The sequence below is a fragment of the Nanorana parkeri genome, unplaced genomic scaffold, assembly GCF_000935625.1.
Source record: "Nanorana parkeri isolate BGI_ZX_2015 unplaced genomic scaffold, ASM93562v1 scaffold605, whole genome shotgun sequence".
Taxonomy (NCBI): domain Eukaryota; kingdom Metazoa; phylum Chordata; class Amphibia; order Anura; family Dicroglossidae; genus Nanorana; species Nanorana parkeri.
The window spans coordinates 513,029-539,904 of record NW_017306873.1 but is presented as its reverse complement, the minus strand read 5'-3'; the positions used below and the strand labels follow the sequence as shown (position 1 = coordinate 539,904).

Genomic DNA, 26,876 nt, shown 5'->3' with positions numbered 1-26,876 from the left:
ACCTTTAATTTGCTTCTGGCAAAGTTGTCACCTGAAAAAGGTACAATTCATCCCTCCAGGGCCATTTACAATGTGCAATTGACAAAGCTCCTCTCATTCCTTACCCCTTCCATTCTGGGTTCTTTCAATGGCAGTTTGTCAAGTGTAGACTTTCACTTGTTTCTAGAGGTTGATTAGCTGAAGCATGGTGCAAAAAGAAACAGAAGGTATAACTCAAAGTAAAACTATTTAATAGCTCTTGGCCTTTACATAATAACCACAATATTGTAAGTGATCCTTTTATATCATTCATGTATAAATCATACAATGTCATTTGCATTCTTTCTGAACAAGCACGGTAACAAATTCCAATATAGCATAATCTGCCTGGATAGTGTAACTATTTCCAGACAGACATGTGTATCCTGAGCCCAAAGGTATTTCTTAGTGGCATTGCCACATAATTCAGTAAGGCATCTACAGTCTGAGTTGTCCATAGATGTGTACTGATAGGTGGAATTAGATGCAACCTTTGTGCCACATGTCCTAAACTGGAAGCATGATATCCAATACATATGCAGCTGGGTTGTCTATAGAGTTCCACTGACTACATTTAAGGATTCAGGCAAAATACTTGTGCTACATGTTCTTTGTATGCAATGGAGCTAATGTGACTGTCCCATTTGCATCCACAATTAAACAAAATAGATAGAAATTAGTCATTATGTAACAGGAACATGGTTATTATTATATGGTTTCAACACCACTTTGCAGTGCTTTCCCACCAAACTCAAGTGAAGATTAGCCCACTAGTGATGTCCAACCTGAGCTCTCTTCCTCCTGTAAATCCAGATGAGTACTTCCCCCTTAAAGCGGACCTTTACCCATATATTTTTAAAATAACAACAAAACACCTTTAGAAATGTTTCGTAATGGGAAGCTACAAACACATACTACTAGCTCTCCTTTTACTTCCTGGATTTCTGGCACATGTGACTAGGACATGTGACCATGCACATAATCTCAGGGGGGGAAAATGCCTTTCCCTGAGATCTCGTGAGATTACAGATGAGATTTCCCAGCAATGCTCTGCTGATGATAAGGCAATCCCAGTGTGCATTGCTTTGGCAAACTGAAGTAATTTTGCCCTTTGAAAGCAGGAAGTGAATGCTCTGCAAGTGTAAGTTTTTCAAAATCACAGCATTTTACACCTGACATGTCTATGTTATTATTAATCATCATACATAGAGGGATGCATTGGTAAAATTAGATTTTTGAGTGTAAAGGTTAATTTAAAGAACACCCATTCCCACAGTATACCTGATTTTAACTTTCAGCTGCTCTCTGGCGACTCAATATAAAGAAAGATTTCATGCATTTTAAAATGACTTCAGAATTACATACGTAAACTGAAGGATGTTTTTACATTAGTCAGTGACAGTAGAATTCCGCAGGTGATTTTATTAACCGCTGTTTAATTATAGTTCAGTCACGTAATTTATCATCAGCCAGCAGTGATGACAGATATGGAGGTAACCTTGGACCTAGAGTATGACCTGGTGCTAAATTCTCTATGAGTGATGAAATAGAGCTGCGTTCTAGCCAAGCAATGACTGTTCCGCACCTCACCCTCACCAGGCACAGTCCTCAAATAATTAGATGATTGTCAATTTCCTTCCTTAACTCCATTTCCCAAAATCATTTCTTAGGAGGGCATGCTCAGTCGAGCACAACTTAGACTTGGTGGTTTGATTAATGCTTGGGGTTATAGGTTATCATGCATTGCTCGTGACCTGAAGAGACAGTGGAGGCAGCTAATTTGTAGAATGAACCCATTCTAATGAGGAGGCCGCCTATTAATAATTAGAAGTCTTACAAAAGATTAAGGCACTTTGTACTGTGTAAAGTTACCCACAAACTTTAATAAATATTTGTCCAGTCTGGCGGTTTTCAGCAGCATGGGGTGATGATCCTCATGACTATGGATGCCATAAGAGGGCATGAAACACACCCAGCTGATGAATCATAATGGGAAAACAAGCCATCCATGCTGGATTTTCTCTCTTGAAATAGGTCTGTGCTGCAGCTTAATGGCTTCACTCCACCACCCCCTCCCTATCATGCAAAACACTCTTCCTATCCCTTAGTGGCTATGCTCACTCTTCCACTGTATCTATGTAAGGAGCCATGGTTCTCACCCAGGTTGGAATTGTCTACCTTTGTTCATCTCCATTACATTGGAACTATTAGTTTCTATAAAAAAAAAGATAACCTTGGTTTTCTTTTGTTCAGCTCACAGGAAAAGACAAGGGGCGTTTTTCACTTAGCTGCGGAAGGCAGATGAGTGAATAACCCAGCCGAAGTGAAGTGAGCCGAACGCTGTTCGGCCATTCACTTCAGCCTTGTACGTACAGCGGCTAAAATCAACCGTACATTGGCTGCCTTTGGTTAGCCGAACATGCTCTGAATGTTTTGCTAAACCGACGTGCAAAAGGAGTTCGACTCAGCTTAACCAACATCTATTCACGTAGGGGCCGAACAGCAGTGACGGCATAACCGAATGCTGCCGAGCAGAATAGAAAAACATATTTAAAAAGTATTTACATTTTTTTGAAAAAATAAGAAAATTCAAAAAAAGTTAAGACAATAATAAAAATATTTTAAAGAAAAATAACAATAAAAAATGCCGGCAAAATATAAACAATTGGGCAGAGCTAGCGGTAACATCACTCCTAGCTCCTACCAACATTTTCCTATTGGCCGGCACCTGCCAGAGTCTTCTAGCAGGTCCCAGCCAATAAGTAACAACTCGGCAGAGCCGGCCGTGATGTCATGGCCGACTCTGCCCAGTTGTTATTGTTTAATGACAAGTCATTGGGGGATGCTCATCTGTCATTAAACTGGGTGGAGCGAGCCATGAGCCCGCCCAGCTGTCATTTGCAGGGAGATCGGTCACCTGAGCCTGAAAGGTGGCCGAAGTGAGCCGAAGCCACGGCTGGATCATTTGGCTCATTAGTGGATAACCCTCAAGGTCTTTTCTGTACTTGCTGAAAATGTTCTTCGGCTGAAAAAAAGAAAACTAATGCAGCCACCACACCTAAGGACTGGTAATATATCACATTTTTGGTCTTTGATTTTGTTAGCTTTTAAATGCCCATTCACACTAGGTTAGTTTTTGCCAGATATGTATTCCACTGAAATCAATCAAAATCATCAAGATGCATGCTATATGTGTTCTTACTGATTACAATGGAAAAGATAGCTCACAAAAACAGACAAATGTAAATGGGCCCTTTAAGAAAGGTCTTTCGGTGCCCAGATTATATGCACACCCCAAATCAGACTATAGTAATACAACTGAACCACCTGTTCCAGGATAGCCTTCTAAGCACCCCTTACCATTGTATACTTTTATTCCCAGTCAACATACATTTTTCTTAAATGCTAACTGCACATACAGTGAATACCTATGAAAATCAACCAATGCTTGTGTTTTGATAAAAAAAGTCATGATAAATGCATTCTATAAACGTTTCCATTTAAAAAAAATAAATACAGCTAACAAAGAAGATTATTCTGCTGTCCTGCCTTGCAATATCAAATGTGCCAAAATAGAATACAAAGGTTCAGATACATTTTAGCACAAGCAAGAAAGCAGCGGGTAAGCAGAAAACCAGTTCAAACCATGAACCAGCATGACCAGGAACCAGTATAAACTCTGGACCAGCATAAGCTATTAATCAATGTAAACTACATATTTCAACGTGTATTCTCGAGACAATTAACAAACCGCGCCACACATTGGCTGCTACCGAGGAGAAATCATTTAGTACAAAAACAGTCGGAAGCAGAGCGGCTACATCTGCCTCAGGCAAATAAAACAGGCTCAGCTCTCTTGTGACACAAAGACGACAGAGAAATGGGCAAACACAGCCAGCGACAGCCATTCTGTCTTTAAAGTTGAAGATCTTACAATCTGTAAACATAAATATCAAGATAGACAACAGCAGCATGAAAAGAAGAGAAAGACCAGTCATCCTAGAAACACACCAAGACGCTGGATGTAACAGGAACAGAGGGAACAACTCTGGAAAGGCAACACGCAATGTCCCCAGATCAAGATGATGAACGCCACTGATCTAAACTGACCACATAAAACAATCCCAGTGGAATTTTGGAAAAACATGCCCTTCTAATAAAACAAAATGTTTATGGAGTTGATATACAAAAACAGTGAAATACATCTAGATGATGTAAAATAAAATCACGTGGCCACTCTTCCTGTGCCGGGAGAGCAGACAAAGCTTCAAATGCCTACCAGAGATTTTAAACCAGTGGAGGCACAGACAGTAGATTCTATATTCTGTGTGCCTTGTACCCATATTTAGGGTGCAACATGAAAATTGGTCACATACCGCAGCCCCCCACCCTCAAACCATCTACGTCCCCTTACCTACTTGAATTATGGGGTTCCTCTCCCTGCCAGCTCCTATATGCATTGCACAACTGCATCGATTATTCACAGAGTCTGTGAATGAAAAAGACTACAAGTCTTATCTAACACCGTGGCAGAGGGACTTTTAGATCTCAACAGTGACGTTGCCACATTTGTAGTCCACTGATTACTTCCTCCAGCCCCACAACCAAAGGGTCAGCCTAAAGACTATATTCAGCATTTTTTCATAAACCACATACAGCTTTAGCACCAGCAGGTTCTATTTGTGGTGTGTAAAGTATACGACTATAATTCAACCCATTCTATAGGTTGAACTCGATGGACTTGTGTCTTTTTTCAACCTGACTAACTATGTATATGTTTCCATTTTCTAAGGTGATTTTTTTGCATGTGCACTCTTGACAGTTAGGGACACAATACATACCTAAGCATTTCTTACATGCCTAATGTAAATGAGAAAAGGTTCCAGTTCACCAGTATCTCACAGTGAAGTGATTATGCAATGTGCATTTAATAGACCTTAGGAGTAAAAATAAGTAATTGACTGGAAACATCCATCCCTTTTGATGATTTTGAGAATGATTCTGGTTTGCCTATGTGGCTGTAGAGTTGTAAAGAGACTGTGTTTGGCTAATCTCTAAGGGTACCTTTCTGCATAAAGCAATACAAAACAAGCATTTGAGAGAGACATGTTTGCTTCAATTATATATTTTTTTCTTTGAAGGCAAAACCTGGTGGGATTAATTATTATGCCAAATTATCTAAACTATGGGATGGGAGTTGAAATTTGATGGTGAATTTAAGACACAAAAGAGCTCTGTTTATTTACCTTCCTTATCTAATCTATAAGATAAGGTATCAGCAGAATGTTTAATGGCATGGGTGATTGCTGCAGAAAAATTGTTAAAACGTTATGAATAGGAACCAATTAACAAAATTTACAATACCCCATGCTGGAATTTACATAGAGATTTATCTGAATAAACCCTGGTGCAGAGAAACATTCAGAGCAGGTGTATAAACAACCTTATACTAAGGTTGTCTCAAAAATGTATTTTATTCTAGAAAATAACAGCTGATTGTTAAAAATAATGGCGAAATGTTACATCTTAACAAAAATGAGTTTTACTTCTAATTGATACATAAACAAAATAAATAAATAAATATATCAGATCTAGGTGGTGACATTACTCTGCTTCTTTCTATATTTCTAGATGAGGACCTAACTCTTCCCATTACTGCTGCCATAAGGATCTCATATGGTCTTAGAGCAAGTAAACATGTTTAACACATGCATATCACATCTATCCGGGCCACTCTAAAGTAATGAGGAGCATTAGAATGACCTCTATCTTGAGCCTATGAAAAAGAGGTTTCAAGGGATGAAAGGCATAGATCAGGGTGTGTTGATCCCACTGAGCCAGCAAAACATCCACTGCATCTGACAGACGATCCCTGTACCTGGAGACAAACCTGTCAAGTTTGTTGTTGAACCTTGCTGCCAGAAAGTTGATATCTGGCATCCTCCCACCTAAGACACATGTCTAGGAACACCTCCAGGTAAAAGGATCTCTCCCCCAGCTTTAGGTGCTGACGAATGAGGAACTCTGCCTGCCAACTGTCTACACCTAGGATGTACATAATGGAAATGTGAAGTTCTGCCCAGGACAGGGTCTGATCTACCTCTCTTGCCACAGCATTGTCTGACTGAATCCAGACTGGCATTGTCAGACTGAATCTGATGCTGTGGAGACAGCCAAATCTTTAGTATGTTGATTGGGAGACAAGACTTCAATGATGACAAAGTCCCCTGCATTAACTGGATGACTGAGACTCCTTCTCAGCCTAAAGAATCTTTTTAAGGATCTTACAGAAAACAGGAAGGAAGATCCTCCTGAATTCTGCAGCTGGATTGCCAAGCCACCAGGCCAAGGACAACCTGGGCCTGTGTGCCAAACTAATCCAGGGACTTAATTGACCTGTCGATTGACCACGATGACAGAATGTTGCAATGTAGAGGTCTGGATTAAAAATGAGCAAACGGGACCACTAAAAAGAAGGCTTCTATCAGGAAAAAACATATGAGTCGAATGACTCCTGGACTGGAGAGCTGAATCTGAGCTAGGAGAGTATGTAGCATCTCCTGTGGAAGAGACACAATGTCCTAAGCTGTGCCCAAGAGAGGACCCAGATACTCAAATCCAGTGATGATTTCTAAAGGTTATACTGTATATCCATCTGAACCACTGTAATGTCTGGACAGTCAAAGCCATGATGTCTGATGAGCCCGTGCTGACTGTGCCCTCAACAGAAAGTCAGCTACCCTTTCCTCCCTGACAAGCTGATGCACAGTGGTTGGTTTTGCCCCAATGGTCCTGCATTGTGTGTGATGACGTCAGAGAGCTGCAACCAGCCAGACAGCAATAGTAAAAGGATGTTTTGAATGTAAAGGAGGAAGCCTGTAGGAGCAAGGTATAAGGTAAGTATGTGTGCCTATTCCTTCCCTTCTCAGCAAACTGAGTTTAACTCATGGTGTGTGTTACCTGTTGCAAAACAAACTGACAGTGGGTTATTTGTGCTCTCTTACCCCTTTCCAGCCCTTCCCTATACAGAGCGCAGCCTCTCTCCTATACACATCACTTTTTGGCTGCCAATGTGTATTTTAGGATTAGTGCCTGTGTAACACACTAAAGTGTACACAATAATACAATGTAAAGCAATACAAAGCAAGGCAATCTATGACTCCACAAAGCATTCACTTACATGAAAAGCACGTTTTATGCTTTTTGTTTCATAATTGAAATGACATTTTATGGCTTATCAAATCTATGCACACATTGCTCACTATAACTAGTGTTAGGACAAATGTACTAGGCTGATGTAAACATTTTCCTCGATAAAACTATAAAAAAAAAAACTTTATGGAGCTCTTGTAATCTTTTGGCAAAGAGCTAAGATTTAAGACTATCTACAATGCAAAACAATGGATTTGCAGCCATTTGTCTGAGATATCAGCATATTCCCATTTAAATTGCATACATCACATAAAAAGAAATATATGAGCCTGTTAGTGACACGTCTGCCAACAAGACATCTGTTGGCAAGAAGCATAGATGTCAAACAAACAGACCAACACAAAGTTACATTGAACTATATTTAAATGAGGGCACCTGTATGATTTATGTTAACGCCAATAACCTCTTTAGCTTGCACCAAGGCCTTTAGGGTATTCTGGAACAATGGATGTAGCCTGTCTTTGTAACCAATACAAGCTAGCAGGACAATACTGCTGACAGCCTACCCTCACTGCACAACATGCAAAGTACACTAACTTACAACAACCAAACACCATTCCCCTTTCAATTACTTGAGTGTAGTTACATTTTATCTAAATCCAGCCACTAAAATCTTCTATAAGCCTTAACATGAAGCAAAGATGCTTCAGGCGATAAAAATATGAAAACAAAAATAGAAAATAAGTATTCTATTTTAAAAAATGTCACTTGTTTATGATGCACAAGGCTGTAGCAAGCTGAACATCATTTAGTTATGGTTTACAGGTACTTCAACTAAAATCTGCCGATTAAGTCCATTTTGCTCATTATCAGTGCACATAGGAGTCTCTTTAAAGACAGCAATGATGCTTTCTTCTATTTTTGAAAACAAGCTTTAAAGTGCACCGGTGCCCACATTATGGTAATTCAAGTTTTTACAAATTCTTAACACGTAGTAAATGTTTTGAACAAGCCATCCCTGAACTCTAGCTACATGTACTGTGAAATAGTTCATCCTCAAAGACCACAATAAAGAGTCTAAAGTCAGTTTGAGCCAATTGTTTTAACAACTTACAGCATCTACTATGTGTTTACATAAGAGGACTGGCAGATTGCCAAAATTCTGCATTCATAGAAAATAAAGGGGGAAATCTGAAAAAAAAAACATTTTTTCCAAAATGCCTATAGCTACAAAGCTGAATGAGAGCTTGTATTTAAATGCTTTTACTGCTAGTTCAGAACATGCAAATACTGCAATGTGCATAGTCTGAGCACATGTTCACTTTATGGTATACGTCTTTAGCAATGCAGCTGATTTAAACAACACCAACAAAAACTAAATAGTATGGAGGTAAAAAACAAACAAAAGTGCGCATTGCAAAGCAGCTAAAACATGTTGGAAAATAGATAGATAAATAGAGAGATAGATAAATATATATAGAGAGAGAGATATGAACCTTTCAATCACTCTCTAGGTGAATGTATATACATTTAAAATCCAACATATACAGTATATCTGCATTTCTATGTTACATGTACTGTTTACAGATTATTGGTACAATTATTCTGGATGAATATATCAGTCACAGAGATGTATCTGAGCATACAATACAGAGGAAAGATGACCCATGTAACCAACAGCATGTAGATTTGTTTCTATGTATTACTGCCCAGCAGTCAGACCATTATCATGACAGAGACCAGGTTGCTTTCAGCTACGGTGTCTTGCATAGATAATAGATGAGACCATTATTTTGCCAAAGCACTTGTAGAATTCAGTGTCAAACTGCAATGTGAAAAGTGCTCTGATTCAAACCAGCTAATCAAAAAACAGCTTTTATCACCATGAAAGCTGACTGGCCGCTATTAGTTTTCGCTCTTTACCTCTTACTTTTAACTCTTTTAAACTTTCCACCAAAGACCTTAGAAGATTGAGTGAAAGATGCATGTGAGTCTTACAAGCCCTAGGCACTTTCTCTTTGATCAGACTCTTGCTGCTTACAGCATATTCTACCTGAAGATGAAATATGTTACCGTGTCTAGCGCAAGCCTGTTATACTTGTTTAACTAAACCACCAGTCACCATCCCCTGCGAGTTCGCTGACAGAAAGTAGGAGAATTGTCTGTACAGAAAAATTTAACTAGGCAATTAACAGGCAAAATGAAGCTTATATAACTGTATATGGAGCAGCAGGATGATTTATGCTCAATGTTGTTAGACGTAAATGAAAACAGAAAAAGTGGAGGTAAAATGACACAATTTATTGGCTCAACCCGACAGATTTAAAATGCATACATTCAAACATCCACATTTCCTTATCAGGTATGATTATTAATGTTCCTACATCTTTTAACAGTTGAACTTAGGTTTTATTATCATAGTTTAATTATTGTTATAGTTTATATAAGCTGGCTTGTCCTTAAAAATCAGACAAAATAAAAAAGCTGCTTCTGCTGCAATACTCTTACTTATCTTCAGAACCACTCCCCCCCCCATGTAGACTTACTGCTCCAAGGTACAGCGCCACTCATCTTCTGGGTTGAATGGCGGCTATCAACATCCAACCCGCTTTTTGCAGGCCCAGGCTGTCACTGCAACATCTTCTGGGGGGGTACATCATTCTACAGCACTCCTGCATGGACAATTGTTTTGTGAGTGCTGCTCAGTCTAAGAGGTGAGTATGCCCAACACCATCACTGAGGAAGAAGAGACAGATCTGTGATGGTAATGGACTGTCCTGAAAACTGCAGGTTTTATGGTATGTATAAGGGCATTTTTATATAAAAAAGTAATGGTGGCAAGGTGGAGTTATAAAAAAAAGTGCTGTGCTAAAACTTTGCATTTGAATTATAAATGAGGGGGTCCATAAATATCAATAACAAAGGCGACTAGATATCTTCTAATCACTGGGTTAATTGTTGTACCCTGCTCCGCTTTTCCCTCTAATGTCAGGGATATTAAAGCATGCATTATACTCAGTGACCGGATTACTCCCTTTTTTCTGGGTAAAAGGGAATGATCACTGCTCAGCAGATGATGCTTCAAAATCTATAAGCATCAATGGGCATTTACAGCTGCAAATATATAAGTTTATAATGATAATTTTATTTGTCTGAATGTTGCGAGAGATACTCAGATTGGTCTTTTAAAAATGAGGCTTGCATGAGTGTCCTTAGGCAATGAACTTTTTTTAAGGGGAAGTATAGTGTATTTTCAGTGAGGAAATATTATGAACTATTGCTGCAGTTGGATAATTTGTGACATGACATGTTGCTTTTTTTGCATACCTGATCTTTCATCAATTTGTAGATTAGCCACTAGAGGAGGGTATTGAGGTGAGTGGAAATCACTCATCTCATAGTTCTCCTTTAACACTACCTATCAGCTTCTAAGACAAAATGGCTACACAGGGAGTGCATTGTTTTCAATGTGTTAGTGGCCTCACAGACATGCATATTGAGAAGAGGCAGTAAAGCAGCCCCATAGTGTAGAACTGCAAAGCAGGATGCATGCACAAGGGCCTGATGACAGCCCTTTGTACAGGCTCAATGCTTATGTCTTTAGTGAGTCATTTAAGCTGAAGCTGACATACAAAAGTGCAAATATTCAAATATCTTTAAGAGACAAAAAAGGGTTCTCCTAAAGTGAAAGAGAAATGTGTAAACTTTGAGGAAGGTGTCAATGTTGCCCATCATTACCAATCAACTTTCGTTTGGCCTTTTTTTTAAAAACACAGTTGCAACCATAATGAATGATATAGGCAACACTAACCATTCTTCAGCTGTTGTGATGAAAATTGGTTATTCAGACCATTTTATGAATGCAGTAATTGATATCAACATACCCTACTATAAACCATAATAACATTACAATGATAAGTGGTTAAAGTTTATAATATTAACATTTAACTCCACTTTTGCTGAAAAAAAATCATCCCTTTATCAGCTACATTCATTGAAAGGATTTCAGCTTCATTGCACAGTCCTACCTCCTGCCATCCATACTGCAATTCACATATTGGGGTTTATTTACTAAAGGCAAATAGGCTGCTCACTTTGCAAAATGATTTGCACTTTGCAGGGGATGTTTCCCTTAGCTTAGTGTATGTGGAGAACTTTCACCCAATCATGTTCAAGGAAAATAAAAAAAACAGTATTTTTGCTTGCACACAATTGGATGATGACACTCAGCAGAGCTTTACCTCATTTACTTGGGCAGCACCGTGGCGTATTGGTTAGCGCTTCTGCCTTGTAGCACTGAAAGTCTGCGGTTCGTATTCTGGGCAGGTCACTATCTGCAAGGAGTTTGCATGTTCTCCCTGTGCTTGTGTGGGTTTCCTCCAACACTCCAAAGACATGCTAGAAGGTTAATTGGCTCCTATCTAAACTGGCCCTTGTACGTATGCATGTGAGATACAGACCTTAGATTGTAAGCTCCTTGGGGCAGTGAGTGATGTAAATGTGTGCTGCGTAAATTGTCAGCACTATAGAAATACCTGAAAAAAAATATTTGACTAAACTATGGGGAACCTTCTTGTGCAAATTTCCTTCTGAAGTGAACAGCCTATTTGCCTTTAGTAAACCAACTCTATGGTTTCTACTTACTCCCTCTTTCCTGCAGCCTGGAAATGTAGTGTGATCTATTATTAACCTTCCTGATGAAATGGAACCTGGTCATGCACACACTCTGACTATAGTGCAGGCATGATGATATCAATGAGAGGGGCAGGAAAAAAGACCCGTTGGAGAATATCATGCATAGCAGCTTCAGCAGACTGGTCCTCACAACCAGAGCAAGTGGAGTGCAAGATTGTGGATTGAAGTGAGTAACATTGAATGTTAGAACATTTACATTTTAAAAAATCAGCTAGAGATTGGTGAGGACTGAAGGGGGGACTGAAGTCAGTATTAATTTTCTTAACATGGCTGGACTTCCGCTTTAAGTTATAATCATCTTGTACAGCCGCTATCTTTATTATATACTGTCATTTTTTTTAGAAACACAAAATTGAAGTTAGTCTTGAAGTTTATTTCTCTCATCTTAAAAGATAAATCATTCAGATGTGACCCTTATATGAAAGACAGATGAAAAAACAGCAATGGCATTAAAATTACTATTACTGGGGTACGTAAAGAGTTGTTATAATAATATAAAACAAATAACACAGAAAAAAGAATGCTCCTTACCTGCAGTTCCAGAGAGCTCCACACTTAAGGTTCGTTCAATAGTCTTGCTCTCAAATGGGGAACCCTTGGGGTCACTGGAAGACAGCGCATATTTATAAAAACAAGCTGAAATGGAGCTATTGTAGCCAAGACGAGAAGACACCCATCCCTTCCCAACAGAGCTTGTCAATGCTCAATACTTACTTTGGTGACTCGGGTGTCAGAGGAAGGGACAGATTCGTTGACTTGGCTGGAAAATAAAATAAAAACTTCATAAATACAACTCAACTATCGGTACATTCCTTCTAAGTTCTGTTACCTATTTATTTATATCCTTTTTTAATTCATACAACTCTGTAAAGAAAGAGTAGAGGTGTTGCAGCAGTGGTAATAAACCTGTATTAGCCCTCATACAAACAGACACATTAAAAAGCTGCATTTATTAGAGGTCAGAAATGAGATCCTACATCATTCTCTCAGTACATGTAAGGTAAGTGGGCTTTCTTAAATGTATCCTAAATAGCAGCTGCACAGTTTATTTAATTTATCTCTCGGAGCTGACAAGATAAATGAACATTGTAAGTCTGTCGTGCTTTTTAATTAAATGAAACTGAATGGACAAATTATACCTTTTTTTGGCAAGAATAATAGTGAATCAGTAAAAAGTGGTCTAAGCAGCCACTTAGCAGTTCACTATTTCATGTAGCATAGTATGCAGTGGCTGCCCAAACAGGCGGGATCCAAGTGTGATATTGATTTTAATGAGATCAGAACATCCCTGCCCCCACAAATGGTCTAACAATGAAGTATGCTATATCCTGATTAGCGTAGTGATCTAACACAGAGAAGTCGTTCCTGTTTGGGAGCTTCACTATGCATATGCTCATTACCATTACAATGGCCATCACCTCTTATCTTTACATTTTACAGCATTTTTAGTTAATTACCGCAGTGGTTGCTCTGGCTCTGTCACAACACTAAACATCCACACAGATTTATTATGAAAAAAAGGGAGAAAGAATGGCTGTATTGCAGATAGTGGTTGCGTTTAATTTTACTTTTTATTTAATATTTATTTTTTTAAATTTGTATTTTATAACCTGCAGTTTAAAAAAAATACCAGATAGGAATCAAATTGCTTGTTACAATCCTCTGCTTCTCTTTAAAACTTATTTTCTTACCAAGTCAGCTAGACTCTCCAATGATTAAAATTACTAGCCTTCTGTTTTAAAACTAAACAAGACTAATGGTTGATCACTGCTGCTAGGGCTCTGACGGCCACTGAAGAGAAGATATTATACTATGGGCTCTGAAGCTTTTGCAGACTTAGAATAAACATGTTAGGATGAAGTATAATGAACACAAATAATGGTCCCACACAGACTGCATATGAAATCACGGCATACATAGAAAGCATCACATTGAGACTCATACCTCCCATAAAGACGGAACCCAGGCTAAACAGAATGCAGTCCATTACTGACATAAATAATGCCTATAGCATGTGCTATGCCTGATCTCAAGACAGGCACACGTCCTGCGATGGGCAGCAAAGGGTTAAGCTTTAAAAATACTTAGCTTTTGTTCCAGCACAAAGATTACAAGTGGCAGAGGCTGTTGAATAATAAACTCCCTTATATGGATTCTTTTCTTATCTCTGTGCTGCAATAAGGAATATATTATTTGATGCAAATCTCTTATGTCTTATATTCTGTGTTTTTTGTTGAGATTCCTGACATTTTCGCACATCTGCCTGAGGATAAAGATTTGCATGATGCTTTTATACACTGCCATCCTCAGGTATTTTTCTTTTAAACCTAAAAGTGCTACTTTTTTTTAAAGTTTATAATGTTTTCATAAGTCAGGTAACGTGTTTGCTCAATAAAGCAGAAATTGGCCTAAATTATGATCTGTCTACGCTAAAAATTGCAATTGAAGTAACTGTTAAAGCGGTACTTAGTCTTCCTTATGTATTTCTGCAGTTGGTGTCTGGTGTAACAATTACAACCAGGTTACAGGTACAGGTTACATAAGCACACACAAATCAAAATGGAAATAAAAAGTTCTGAAATCTAAAAAAATAAATAAAAAATAAAAAAACTGCAAAGTTCAATTAATTTATTCAGCTTCTCTAAATATATCTTGTAAATAGTTTCCCATTAAAGGAAACAGCTTATTGCCCTGTTTTGCATGTAGCAGTAAAGAGAGTTGATTTATATACGAGCGCGTGTACACAAGAGAAAAAAATTCTGAAGCCCTTCTGGAATTAGCATGTGGAAAATTACCCATTAGAAAGGCAAGCTAGCAATAAAAATAAGCGTAAAGTGCAATGGATATTCTTTTTTTTTTTTTACATAAGTAATAGTAATGTGGCAAAGTAAGCTATCAGACATTAAAAAGGGGAAACTGCAGACACTTCACAGCAAAGCATCTCTTGGGTTTGCCCTGCAATGCTGGCAAGGGAATGGGTTATGACAGGTGCAGTACATTGTATGCTGTATTATGAAGCAACAAGGATGCTAGATGTGGCCGACTGAAGCTTGTAGGCAAAGAAAGAGAAACGTATAATTAATGCTGTGAGGTGTGTGCACTTTTCCAGGACAATTCCAGTTCATCAAGTTATAAATATCTAAATCTACCATTTTCATCACATCTACTGGGCAGTGCTTTTTAGCAAGTGTACTATAGATTAGAACAAGCAGTGTCAGCTTATTTCAAAGAGATCAAATAATGTAGTCTGAAAATATTTCAAACTGTCCCGCTTGATAGCATTTTTCCCAGTTATCTAAGGGCTTGTGTAGAGGGGAACATGCAGCATGCTTTAAGGTGCATTCAGCTTTGACCACCTTCTAGGCTGCAATGACCACCTTCTAAGCCACATTATGCTGCATCATGCTGCTTTTGCATTCCCATTGAGTTTTATGGGGACAAATGCAGTTTTGAGAACAATCCTGAATTAATGGCATGCCGTTTTTATCCTTGCCCATTATCATTTAGTCAACCATGTGCCAAGCTGGACAAATCCCATTAACCACTGCAACTAGAATATTGCTTTACTAAGGAAAACAGTGGGGTTGATTTACTAAAGGAGTAGTGGATGGTAACGCTGTGATCACCTAATATCCAATTATGTGCAAGGAAAATTAAAAAAAAAACAGTGCTTTGTTCATGCATGATCAAATGATTGACATGAACGCAGCCTCACTTTGTTCACCTAGGTAAGTAGATGTTTTCTACTCATTTATTAAACCAGCCCCGATGAACAGAAACTTGAGATCCACTAAAAACATAGTTGAATCTGCCATGTAATCAGTCAAAGAACAAAGATTATCTTAAAATTCCATACAAGTGCAGCACATCTGTGAGTCCCAGCACTACCTTGAAAATGTGGCAGAGGATGCAAGCAGGGCTTCTTTTTGGTGCATTTGTCAAGTCTGTTATTCGTCCTGCTCTCTGTTGATTTGGTCTGAGGAGAGTCATCATTTGCAGTCAGGTACTTAAGGAGCTCCGAGCAGGGGCGCCTCTGTGGCTTCTGCGGTTGACAAATGTTTCTGGGTTTATTGCTCCAACAGTTCTCGCTCTTCAATGTGAGGGAAAGATAGAGAGTGAGAAAAAGAGAGAGAGAGAGAGAACGAGAGACAGAGAGAGAGGACAAGAGAGAAAGTAAGAGTGACAGAGAAAGAGAGGGGCAAAAGAGATGAAGAAAAAAGAAAGAGATAGAGAAACAAATGGAGAGAGACAATGGTGTAGACAAGACAATAAAGAAAGGAGAAGTGAAAGAAAGAAAAGAAGGTGGTGAAGAGAAAGAAAAAGAAAATATGAAATCAGTGAACAAAATCCTTGGTGAAAAAATACAGTTTGTCTCTAGTCTTTTATTAATTCTGTGAAGTGCTCACAATAACTGCACTGGGTCTATGATCTGTGAATAATTGTTTGCAGAACAAGGCAAGACAATTGCATTTAAAATTCCCAAATGCCACTTATACAAAATTTTATTTCATTCCTACACTGTCTCAATGTTATACTCGGAAACAGAGGAGCATCTTGTTTTTACAGTCTCTTTTTAATAGAGTACAGGATTAAAACCACTTAATGTTTATTTGTTACCTGATGCTACAGAGCAGATTTTCACAGTTCTCCTAAGTGCCTTTAAAATGCTTATTTTTCAGCTATGGTGGACAGTAAGGGAACATTATTTAAACAGCATTGAATTTGCTCTGGATGTGCACTCTGTGGTAATGGTAAACAAAAAGAACTACCTATATATATCACACCAATATGTTTCATTCTAACCTAAATCCCTGCTGGCAATTTCTGCTGAAGAAAACAAAAAAGTGCCTGTGTTCTCCAAGGTAACCAATCAATGTCAGCTGATAATAGGTCTACATATGGGTACCACACTGGATTAGCACTGTATCCATGCAACACTAGGGTCCCAGGGTACTCTCATTGTGCTCTCTCTGTCTTTGTGTGAGTTTCCTGTGGGAGATTTTGTTTCATCCCATCCCATAATGTAGAAATAAACTGGTATGCAAACTGTCCATAGAACATATGGTAGGCACATTGGATTGCAAACGTCTTAGGCACTGATGGCAATGACCTATGCACTCTTCAAAGTGCTGCAGTATTTAAAAAATTAATATATAAGCACCTTTGGGATTTTCATTTAACTTAAGTAAATGTTTTGCAATTCTTGTTATTCAGAAAGCTTGATTTCTGAATGCTGCCTACCAAAGAAGGCCACAAACGCTAACCATTAAAGGAGAACTATGAGGGAGTGATTTCTACTCATCCTCATAGTTAGAGCCGACCTGTGACAAAGAAGCTGTCACAGGTTGGCTCTATTGATCGGGAAGTCAGCGAACACATACCGCCGATCTGCTCACTTCCCGATCATTTCCCTGCAGAGAGTGGTGACTGTCAGACACCGCTCCTCGCAAGGATTCCGGGGGCGGGCACAGCTGGCTCTGCCTCTGGATAGGCAGAGCCTGCTGTCACTCATGCAGCTGGGTGGATCTCGACAGAATTGTTGGGATCCGTCCGGGTTGCAGCGCTCTCAGTATATCGCGGGCAATAGCTCCCTATATACTGAACATTGGGTCACGGGAGGAGGTTAGTATATGTCCTCCAGTGACCCTAAAGAGAACTATGGGGAAAACACTTGCCCTATAGTTCTCTTTTAATTAAATCAATGAACACACAACTGTGTGGTGATTCCCAAAAAACACAGATAACTTGTGAGATAACTTATCAGTTTTCTACATCTTCTCAACTACCGTATATTGAAGGGAAAGTTTTATGGCTCCACCTGAAATATGACTGCAACCTGACAGGCAAAGTTGCAATATATAAACGTCTTCCTATGATTCCCAAACGGGTTAATATTTACAGTACTGAACAGATTTATTGCATGGGTGCAACAATGGTTCTGGAATGTTACAGTAACACCCCAGCAAATGGTGTTTTAACACTTGAGACAACACAATTTACAACTTTCCATGCAGTTGTACACAGTGCCTAATACATCCAGTAGCTTCAGAAAAATCTGGAGAATCTGGACCCTTATAAAATGTGATGATTCCAGAAACGGGGTGCTTCCCAGCAACTGTCACCACTTCCATAAGTTGGATCAAACAAGGTGTTCCTAATGACGGTTTATAGCTAGAGTTCAGACACAGCATATCTTGGTCCATGGAGACCCTTACTTGATTCCTAGGGGACAGCATCCCCTTTCATGATAATTTTTCCAACATATTCCTATATGTATTACAATATTTTTTTCTACATTGTAAACCAAATAAGTACCCCCACAGACCATGAATACTGTTTGAGAAACTTGATACAAAGTTTCCAAGTCCAAATGTCCATTGGGCCAGTCATTTAATTTTTACTCAATGTCCACCCTTTTCCTAAAAGGAACCTGTTATATCAGAACTGAGTGTTCTCCGGCTGTTGTATTTGTCCTTTTCAAAACTAGTAGGCAGGTTTGATTGCAGCCTAACATATACCATTGAGAAGCCAGGGCCCTTATATTTCTGTTTTTTTTTAACCTGACACATTTCCTTTAAATCACAAATTACTGACTGCTCCAGGCAGCAAAGAAGGACAGTTCAACACTGTCAAGATTAGTAGGGGTGTCTATGCAAGATGGGAGGGGGGCCACGGGACACAGCAGGTCCTGGTAAAATTTATTAAGGGGCCTTGCAGCTTTTTCTTACACCCGTACAGGGGAATTTGTATAAAGTAAAATAGTGGACAGTACATCACTTGTAAAGTAACAGAGCTATGTATGTACATTACTCTACCTTTCATGAATTGTTATTCCATTATATTTCAGCAGGATCAAAGGGAAAAGGCTTGTACCTTAACAGGTGCAGAGCTTGTTCTGATCCTCTGATTAGGGCTTGCATGGTTGTGTGCACTGAGTCCGACACATTCATTATAAATCAGCTGAGTGTTCGCTGGAGCCAGTAAGAGCTTCTTAAGCTAAAAAAAGAAAAAACAAATAAGATGAAAAAGTAGATATTACATACCAGCCAAGATTGCAATGATGTGTCTTAAGATATGGCACTGTTAGTTAAAATTAGTCATGAGAGATCATAGGAGTATACTTTTATGTGCGGGAAGTAATGCAATCAACGCCACATAAACACGGTTACAATAGCTCGTTATAACACAGTGATCATTACATGGTTCGCTTTTACTGCAAGACAAAAAGCTCTGCTGTAATGGACAATCCTAGAAATGGAGCCTGACGATTTTTGGCTGTTTAACTGTTGTTACTGCTGACTCCTGAGCAGCTGCTGGTTAATGGAGCATGCTGGGACCTGTGGTGAATTAGCTGGGCTAAACAACGGAAAATAGAGGTCAAATTATGTGACCACCAAAGACCTTTTCCCATACGACAATCAAGGTCCATGAGGCAGTGCATTTGTGCCTCTGCCCTATGGACGGTGGGCTATTATCTAGCCCTGCCAGTATCTCACTGACTAGACCACAAGCAGTACATTTTTATGTATGACTTTATACTAGAATGACATAGAAAATATTCTTGTTTCCTCCACAATAGTACACAGCCTATACTTAGGCACCATTCACACATGGTGTTTGCGGCACGAAAATGTGCAAACGGCAACATATGTGTGGATACCATGTGTATGCGGCTATAACAATTGCCCGTGCGGACGCCACATTAGTATGAACAATGCACATTGGAATGCATTGTTTTTCATGCTTAGCGTGTTTTTCGTGCGTATTTGTACGGGCGCAGAAAACCGCTCATGTGTGAATGAAGCCTTAAAATTACACTAAACTCAGGAGTTAAATCTTAAAAATGCATTCAAGTACTTTAACTATTAACAAAAAATGGTCCTGGAATGTTACAGTAACACCCCAGCAAATGGTGCTGCCACTGCCCTTCCTTCTGGGGGGTGGCTACTTTTGTTACCTATGGTCCCTGTGTGAGCTGCTCCCATGATAGACTATAACTTCAGTACAAATTAGTAAACTAAACGTGAGTTTGTAGTCCATCACAGGACTGAGCTTGGAGTGGTGGAAACTTTACAGCACACACAGGGACCATGGGAAACAAAAGTAGCCACTCTCCAGAAGGAAGGACAGTGTCCATACTAACTCAGAGATGATTGGAGAATCTGCAGCCAAATAATACACAAATAAGATACATTTTTGTTAATAGTTAAGGTAGTTAAAGGCATTTTTAAGATTTTGAAAGTGTTGTACCTTCTCACATCATAGCTCAGATCTTATAATCATTCCCACAATTAGCCCTACACTGGCCATAAACATTTTGTTTGTTTATCAGAAAATAATTTGTCCATGAAAAGGTCTTTCATATATCTACTACAAATGTACATTTTTTCATCAGTTTTGTGCATGCTATGATAATGGCTGTGACATTAATATAGGCTTTAAGTGTTGTTTTATTACACTTAAAGATGGCACAAATTATATGTTGGGACTGCCAGACCCAACTTGAACTGAGCTTGACTGGACTAAATAGACATAAAAGTATTTGACCACATTTTTGTAACCTGTATAGTCTGTCACCTAAGTTAACCCTTTATCTCATATAGACCACACATAAAAAAGGCTGTATGATGAAAGCATACACAGGGAGACAAAGTCATCATATAAATGGGTTACCCATCCTGGTTACTTAATAGTTATACCTGAGCTGGGCAAAACAGCTGCTTGTGCTAAAAACAGGGTCCATTTTAAGAAGAATGTGGCAGATAAGATATAGGTAGATTTGGCTTGATTCTCCTTTATTAATAAAGGGGATGTCCTACATCTGTCAACGTATGAGCCATTTCCACATATCAAATTTTACTAAAGGGAAATAGGCTGTTCACTTTGCGGGGAAAGTTTCTGCTAGCTTGGTGAATGTGGTGAAAATCCAATCACGTGCAGAGAAAAAAAAAAAAAACCTGTATTTTTTCTTGCACATGATTGAGTGATGGAAGTCATCATGGAAGGAAGTGTGCAACAAAACAACTACCGACCAAATCAACCAAAGCAATATTTAGTACATTGTATTTTAAAGCTAGTAAATTTGGAAGCAAAAACACATTCAGCCATTGCCAATAACAATATTAAAGTGGAAATCTAATCAGAGATTTCTTAGAACTAAATAGTGTAAGGCAGGATTTGATTCTCCACTGTATCTTTAATATTCTCCTTAAACCTTGTGTAGGAAAACTTACCCTAGCATGACAGTGACAGTCAGGGCTCTGTGAGCTGAATTTTCCAACTCCTCTCCCTGGAATGCATTCCACATGAAGAAAATCATAAAGCTGCAAATGGCCTCATAAGTATGTTGTCACTAGGGCCCCTAGTGGAATCTTTTTGAGAATATATAGAGAATGCACTCCAGAGACAGGAACCATGGACTTTAGGTCAAAACACACTAAGAATGAAGGTGAGGGAAGGTGCACCCTGTCTAAGTCATGGACAGCGGTAAAGGCCAAGGTCTACATTTGAGGGTAGAATTGCACTTTAAAAGTGTGTTTAAATTATTTTAGCAGACAACCTTTTCTTGGCTGAATTGGTAGAGCCGTAGCGTTTACCAGACAGATAATGAACACCTTGTTGAGAGGTTAGCACAAGAAACCTTATATGTGCCTGAGAGCCACAAGAAGCTCCCAAGACACTGGTTGAAGATCATTACATTGGAATGCCACTTTTAGATTAACGAAGGGTGGGAAATGCTTTTTGCACATAATAGAGATGAATAAAAATGACCATGTACACCGATTAATGATCTTATCTAATTCCTTTCGAACTGATCTGGCTTGTCATTCTTTCTCCTGACAGGGCTCCAAGACAACATCTCTAGTTACAAAAAAAGCTGCAGTAAGTCTACATACATATATGCGTAAAGCCAGCTTACACTGGTCAATAAAGCACTCTTGCTTTAAAAGTATTGAAACAGATAGTATTGATTATGGGCCCAAGATCCCGTTACCGATCAATGTCGGATGTTAAAAATAAGTGTCCCTAAATAAACGTGCCCACGCACTTTCCAGATCAACAGTGGCTCCTCTGATTTCAGCATATAATTTGCAATTTTCTGTAAAGTTGTTTTGTTTCTACCTAATATTAAAGTCCAAACCTTATTTTGACTACATCATACCCATGCAGCGGGTAGCCAGAAGCACATCCAATTCCTGTTAAACAGTAGGAAGGGTTCTTACTAGTGACGGCTCTTCTGCCTCCTGTGTTGGAGGGGTGCCGTCAGGCAGGGATGAAAGTCTGGGATCATGTTCACTGGTCACATCTCCATCTGTCAGTGCATCGAAGGAAGGCAATCCATCCTCGTCCACAGGGAGACTGTCCAGTGTTTCTGTAAGAACTGCTAGCAGGTTCTCTTCATTCTCCTCCTCAATTTTCTGCAAGAACAATAATTGAATGTGTCAATAATATAATAAATTGCCATCATCATAAGTAGTTAACCTACACGTAGTACATATATCCAGTGTCACTGGTTGTAATTACATGTCACAGTCCTGGTATTAGTTGTTGTTAGTTGAGGAACAATGTAGTGGTTTAAAGCATTATCCTACTTGTATCGTAAAAATGGTACACTGCCATTACAGACCACGTAGATCCATTTGGCAAATGTTTTTTTTTTTTAAATGAGTCTTCTATTTTCCTGCACTTCATAGCACAGTGTAGATAAGCCATATTTTAATTAAAGTGACACTAAACTCAGGAGTTAAATCTTAAAAAAACATTCAGGTACCTTAACTATTACAAAAATTTAGCATATTTGTGTATCACTCAGCTGTAGTTCCTCAAATCATCTCTTAATTCATGCTGACACTGTCCTTCCTTCAGGAAGGCGGCTACTTTTGTTCCCCACGCTCCAAGCTCCCTCTCATGATGGACTAAATCCCATGTTTAGTTTACAAATTTGTATTGAGATTGTAGTCCATCACGGATGTGTTTCTTTACTTACCTTCCGCTGGATGCAAAGAACTACCGTTATTGGCCCCTGTAACAACATCATTCAGGGTCACCAAGGTCTTCAGTTTCAGAGGCCTGGACTAAGGACCCAAAAAGGAGCTCTGCATCACTTCCTTCAAGTGCAGGGTACCCTCTTGGATCATGCACTCTGTTAAAGTTGACAGGCAGGGGGAAAATTATCAGCAATGACAACGCTGATAACCCTCTTTCGCAGCATACGTAAGGATGCAGCTGTGCAGGATTATGATGGTGCAGTGAATTTAGCATTGTCAAAATACCAAAAGAAGTACCGTACCTTTGACTGGCAGGATCACCAGGTATTTATTAGAGAAAAGAACAAACTGGATGTGTGCTAAATGTTGACTTATTTTACTCTGATCATTAGACCAATTAATTTAAATTTTGTGTATGGCTGTACTTAAGTTACAGGTAAGCCTTATAAGGCTGAACAACTTCCTGGCTTAAATTATCTGAGAGACTCCATTAGTCAGAAATTCCACTAGGAGTTCCTGCCCTGGCCATATTCACCATAGAGTCTAAAACTTTCTCTGCAGAAGAGTCTCCTTCCTTTTGGAATGTTCAATTCAATTTAAAGTGTGAACAAGTAAATTTCCTTTATAAAAACTGAGAAAGACCATGTAAAAATATATTGTATTTTAAATGACTGAATGGCTGTATTAAATGCTGTTTTTTTTATACATTACGTTTTTGTGGTACTTAGTAGATAGAAGTTCAAAAGATCAGAAAAAAAGAGTGATGGATCATCATCATTATTATTATAGCATACTGAATCATTTCAGCATCTGCCTTGAGTTCAGCTTTAATAGTTTTAAAAGGTCAATCCAACCAAAACTTTTGGATAGATGTCAGTGGATTGCATCACCAACCAGCTTCAAGTACCACTCGAGGTTCTGGTGGAGAAATCCCATCACTGTGCTCTCAGTTCTATCCACCTGTGACCTTTACATAAGGGTCTAGATTTCCCTGTCAAATTTTCATAAATGTTTCCTTATATGAGGAGCCAGAAGGGGGTTCAAACTCCTGGATCGAAATGCCAGTACTAGGTGGACTAACCCTTTAAAAGTACCTTTCTGTAGCCTCATGGCCTAGAGATATAAACAATAAAGAAAACACCACAATCAAACAAGTTTTATTACTCTATGTGGATATGTGAGCTACAGATGTATTGTTTTTTTCTTGCACATTAGAAGAATAAGATTTTTCTAATGGTTGGTTAATACCACCAAGTTTTGATTCAATTGAGGAAAAAAATTCTACCCTTATATATGAGGTCGGTTATTTGTGTTCTATTACTATGAAAATATTTGATACCACATGCAGGTGGTATTTGCAACTGTGCAAATAAAATAAGTTAAAGCAATGTTAAAGTAAAAAAACTTAAGCTGTTTCTAATGCTGATTAAAATCACATACAATGGATGCTGCTCCTTGATGTTTAAACATCTTAACTTCCTGCAGAAAGAGCTGGTCCCATGACAACTGGCCCTGATATCCTGTTTTAGAGTGTATCCTTTCCCTTGTAGGGTCCTATAGAGCCACCCTTATATGTGCTAGTAAGCAGTGTCTCCACAAGCACGCAGGCTCAGCCTCTCCCCTTCTCCAAGCTAGCAGATAGACAGCTGCTGTAGAATGTACTGTCTCTTGTGATCTTGTACGCAACGGAAAGTTCAGGGAAGTGGAACTGCGAGAGTTCAAGCCAGCTGTTCGAAAACATGAAGACTGGAAGTGCTTTAATTAAATATTTATTGTATTAAGTATTTTTATTTGTTTGATCTGGATTCATTGCTGAAAACAGTTTGAGAGATACCAAATGGGTGAAGTATTCTATGGACTCCTGCAGCTGAGAAGACGTTTTGCATGGCCAGATTCTGTTCTTCTTTACTTCTCTTCTCTACAGATTCTACTTCTTCTCTGGAAGCATTTCTGAAGAATTCTTACATATCACGAATACACTGATAACTGGGGAGTGACTATGTCAAAAATGATTTTCCCACCAGCAAAATTTGTCTCAATTTTAATTATTGAGCTGCTCAGGCAACCTTTGCTAAAGAAAAAAGATTGACTCTTTTAACATTTTACCAGGTGCGACTCATAGGTCTAAAAAAATTTATACATAAGAAGCAATTGCATAATCATATTAATTAACACCTCTGGATTAAAATTGTTGTTGCTCAAACATGGCAATCATGTAGCAAAACCATAAAGAAATTCTCTAAATATCTTGGGACGTTCAAACAGAAAATAAGTTGAAAAAATGTATATGGACTGGTCAATTTTAGTGATACAGAAATACAAAGCAGAAGTTACATGGAGATCTGAACTTTCCCTATTAGAAATGTGCATGGCCCTGTCCTCTACCACCTCCTATCCTCCCATTTGGTTACTGAGGCTCTCCATTACACTGAAGGACCAATAAGGGGTTTGGAAAGCAGGAGGCAGTAGGGCCATGTTCAACTTTTGTATTTTTTTTTTAATAAAATGATCAGGTTTGTATCAAGTTTAATTTAAGTTATTCGACTACTTATCTCTAAAATAAGATCCTTACCCCCTGCAGATTATCTTATACCCTGCCACATTTCAAATGATATTACAAAATTTAATGAGTGCACATTTGCAAAGCTGTGCATATCTTTCATCAATAACCATGAAAGACTGGATAATTGGCTGTTCTCTGCAATAACTTCTCTCTTCTGAAAACACTGCACGCTTGGACAGCAGAAATCTCCCAGCATGCCTGAACACTCCTATGATGGAGGTTTCCGAATTTCCCAATTTTTTTACTGGCCAATATACTACCAGGTTTTGACATGCAGCGTTCATACTTGTCACAACAATAGCTAAGTTGGCACACTATGGAAAATGATAGAAGTTCTAAAGTTATGTTGCTGGAATTTCACAAACAATATCTTTAAAAAGAAAAAAAAAAGATTTTACGCAAGCACAAATAAATGGATACGACTTTTCAGAACAGAACAAATCAGTAAGCAATTTATTAAGCTGTGAGCGGGGCTTTGCAGTGCAGTCAAACACATGCCCTATATTACCATGGCATGGTGCCATCTCTCCAGCTGTGGCACAATCTTGCAATGAGTGCCTGTTTACTGAGCAAATGTGTGACACTAAAAGTCTGGGCTGTCAACGTACGGCCCACACTCTCTCTGCATTTGTCACAGGAGACACTGCTGTCCCTGTGTCTTTGGCATATACACCAGGCCCACCAGTAAACCATTTTGACTAACGCTCAACTGAAGGACTCTAACCTTTTAACAAAATGCATTAAGAACTATATATAACGAAAATTGTCACATAATATAACTGCAATACAGTTTCCAAAAAGAAAATGACAGTCAATTCTGTGCAGAAAATACTCTTGACGTCCCTATCTCTAATGGTATGTAAATGTGCACAGCTTTGTACCTTAGGTACTTTACGTGGCTACTTCTCCAGATCTGAACCATTGAAAAAACTTGGCAACTATTATTTTACTCATTAATATAGTGTCAACATATTTTACGACACTTATCAGCACTCTATTGCGGTAAAAGAGAATCTGTAATTTTCCTGTCTTAGGGTACAATGACATGTTCTCTTGTAAGAACAAGCCCCCACCATTCCTTTAAAGCGCTTGGTAAATATACAGGGGTCTATTCACTAAGCTGCCGTAGGCAGCCGAGTGAAAGACCGACCTGAAGTGAAGTGAGCCGAACACTGTTCGGCTATTCACTTCAGGCTGTTACGGCTGATTTCAGCCTTATATCGGCTGAAATCAGCCGTACATCGGGTGGCTTCATGTGGCTTCGGGTCGGCCGCACATGCTAAGCATGTTCGGCCGACCCGAAGTGCAGAAGGATTTCGACTCAGCCGATCCAACATCTGGATCGGCTAAGCCGAACCTCCGGCAGGCTACTCGCTGCTGTTCGGTCTATTCTTATAGATGCCGAACAGCAGTGAGTGAATAGCCGAATGCCGCTGAGTGGCATTCGGCTCGGCTGTTCT

General features: G+C 38.9%; 1 protein-coding gene across 1 annotated transcript in view; it reads right to left on the bottom strand.

The window, feature by feature from the left end:
* PPARGC1A (PPARG coactivator 1 alpha) overlaps window positions 1-26,876 on the bottom strand; it is an 88,530-nt gene that overhangs the window by 19,836 nt on the left and 41,818 nt on the right. Inside the window, exons 3-7 of the mRNA XM_018562835.1 lie at window positions 22,089-22,283; window positions 18,739-18,861; window positions 15,754-15,955; window positions 12,580-12,625; window positions 12,397-12,470 (exon numbers count right to left, since the gene is read on the bottom strand). Coding sequence (XP_018418337.1) covers window positions 12,397-12,470; window positions 12,580-12,625; window positions 15,754-15,955; window positions 18,739-18,861; window positions 22,089-22,283 — 640 coding nt within the window. The remainder of the gene's footprint in view (window positions 1-12,396; window positions 12,471-12,579; window positions 12,626-15,753; window positions 15,956-18,738; window positions 18,862-22,088; window positions 22,284-26,876) is intronic.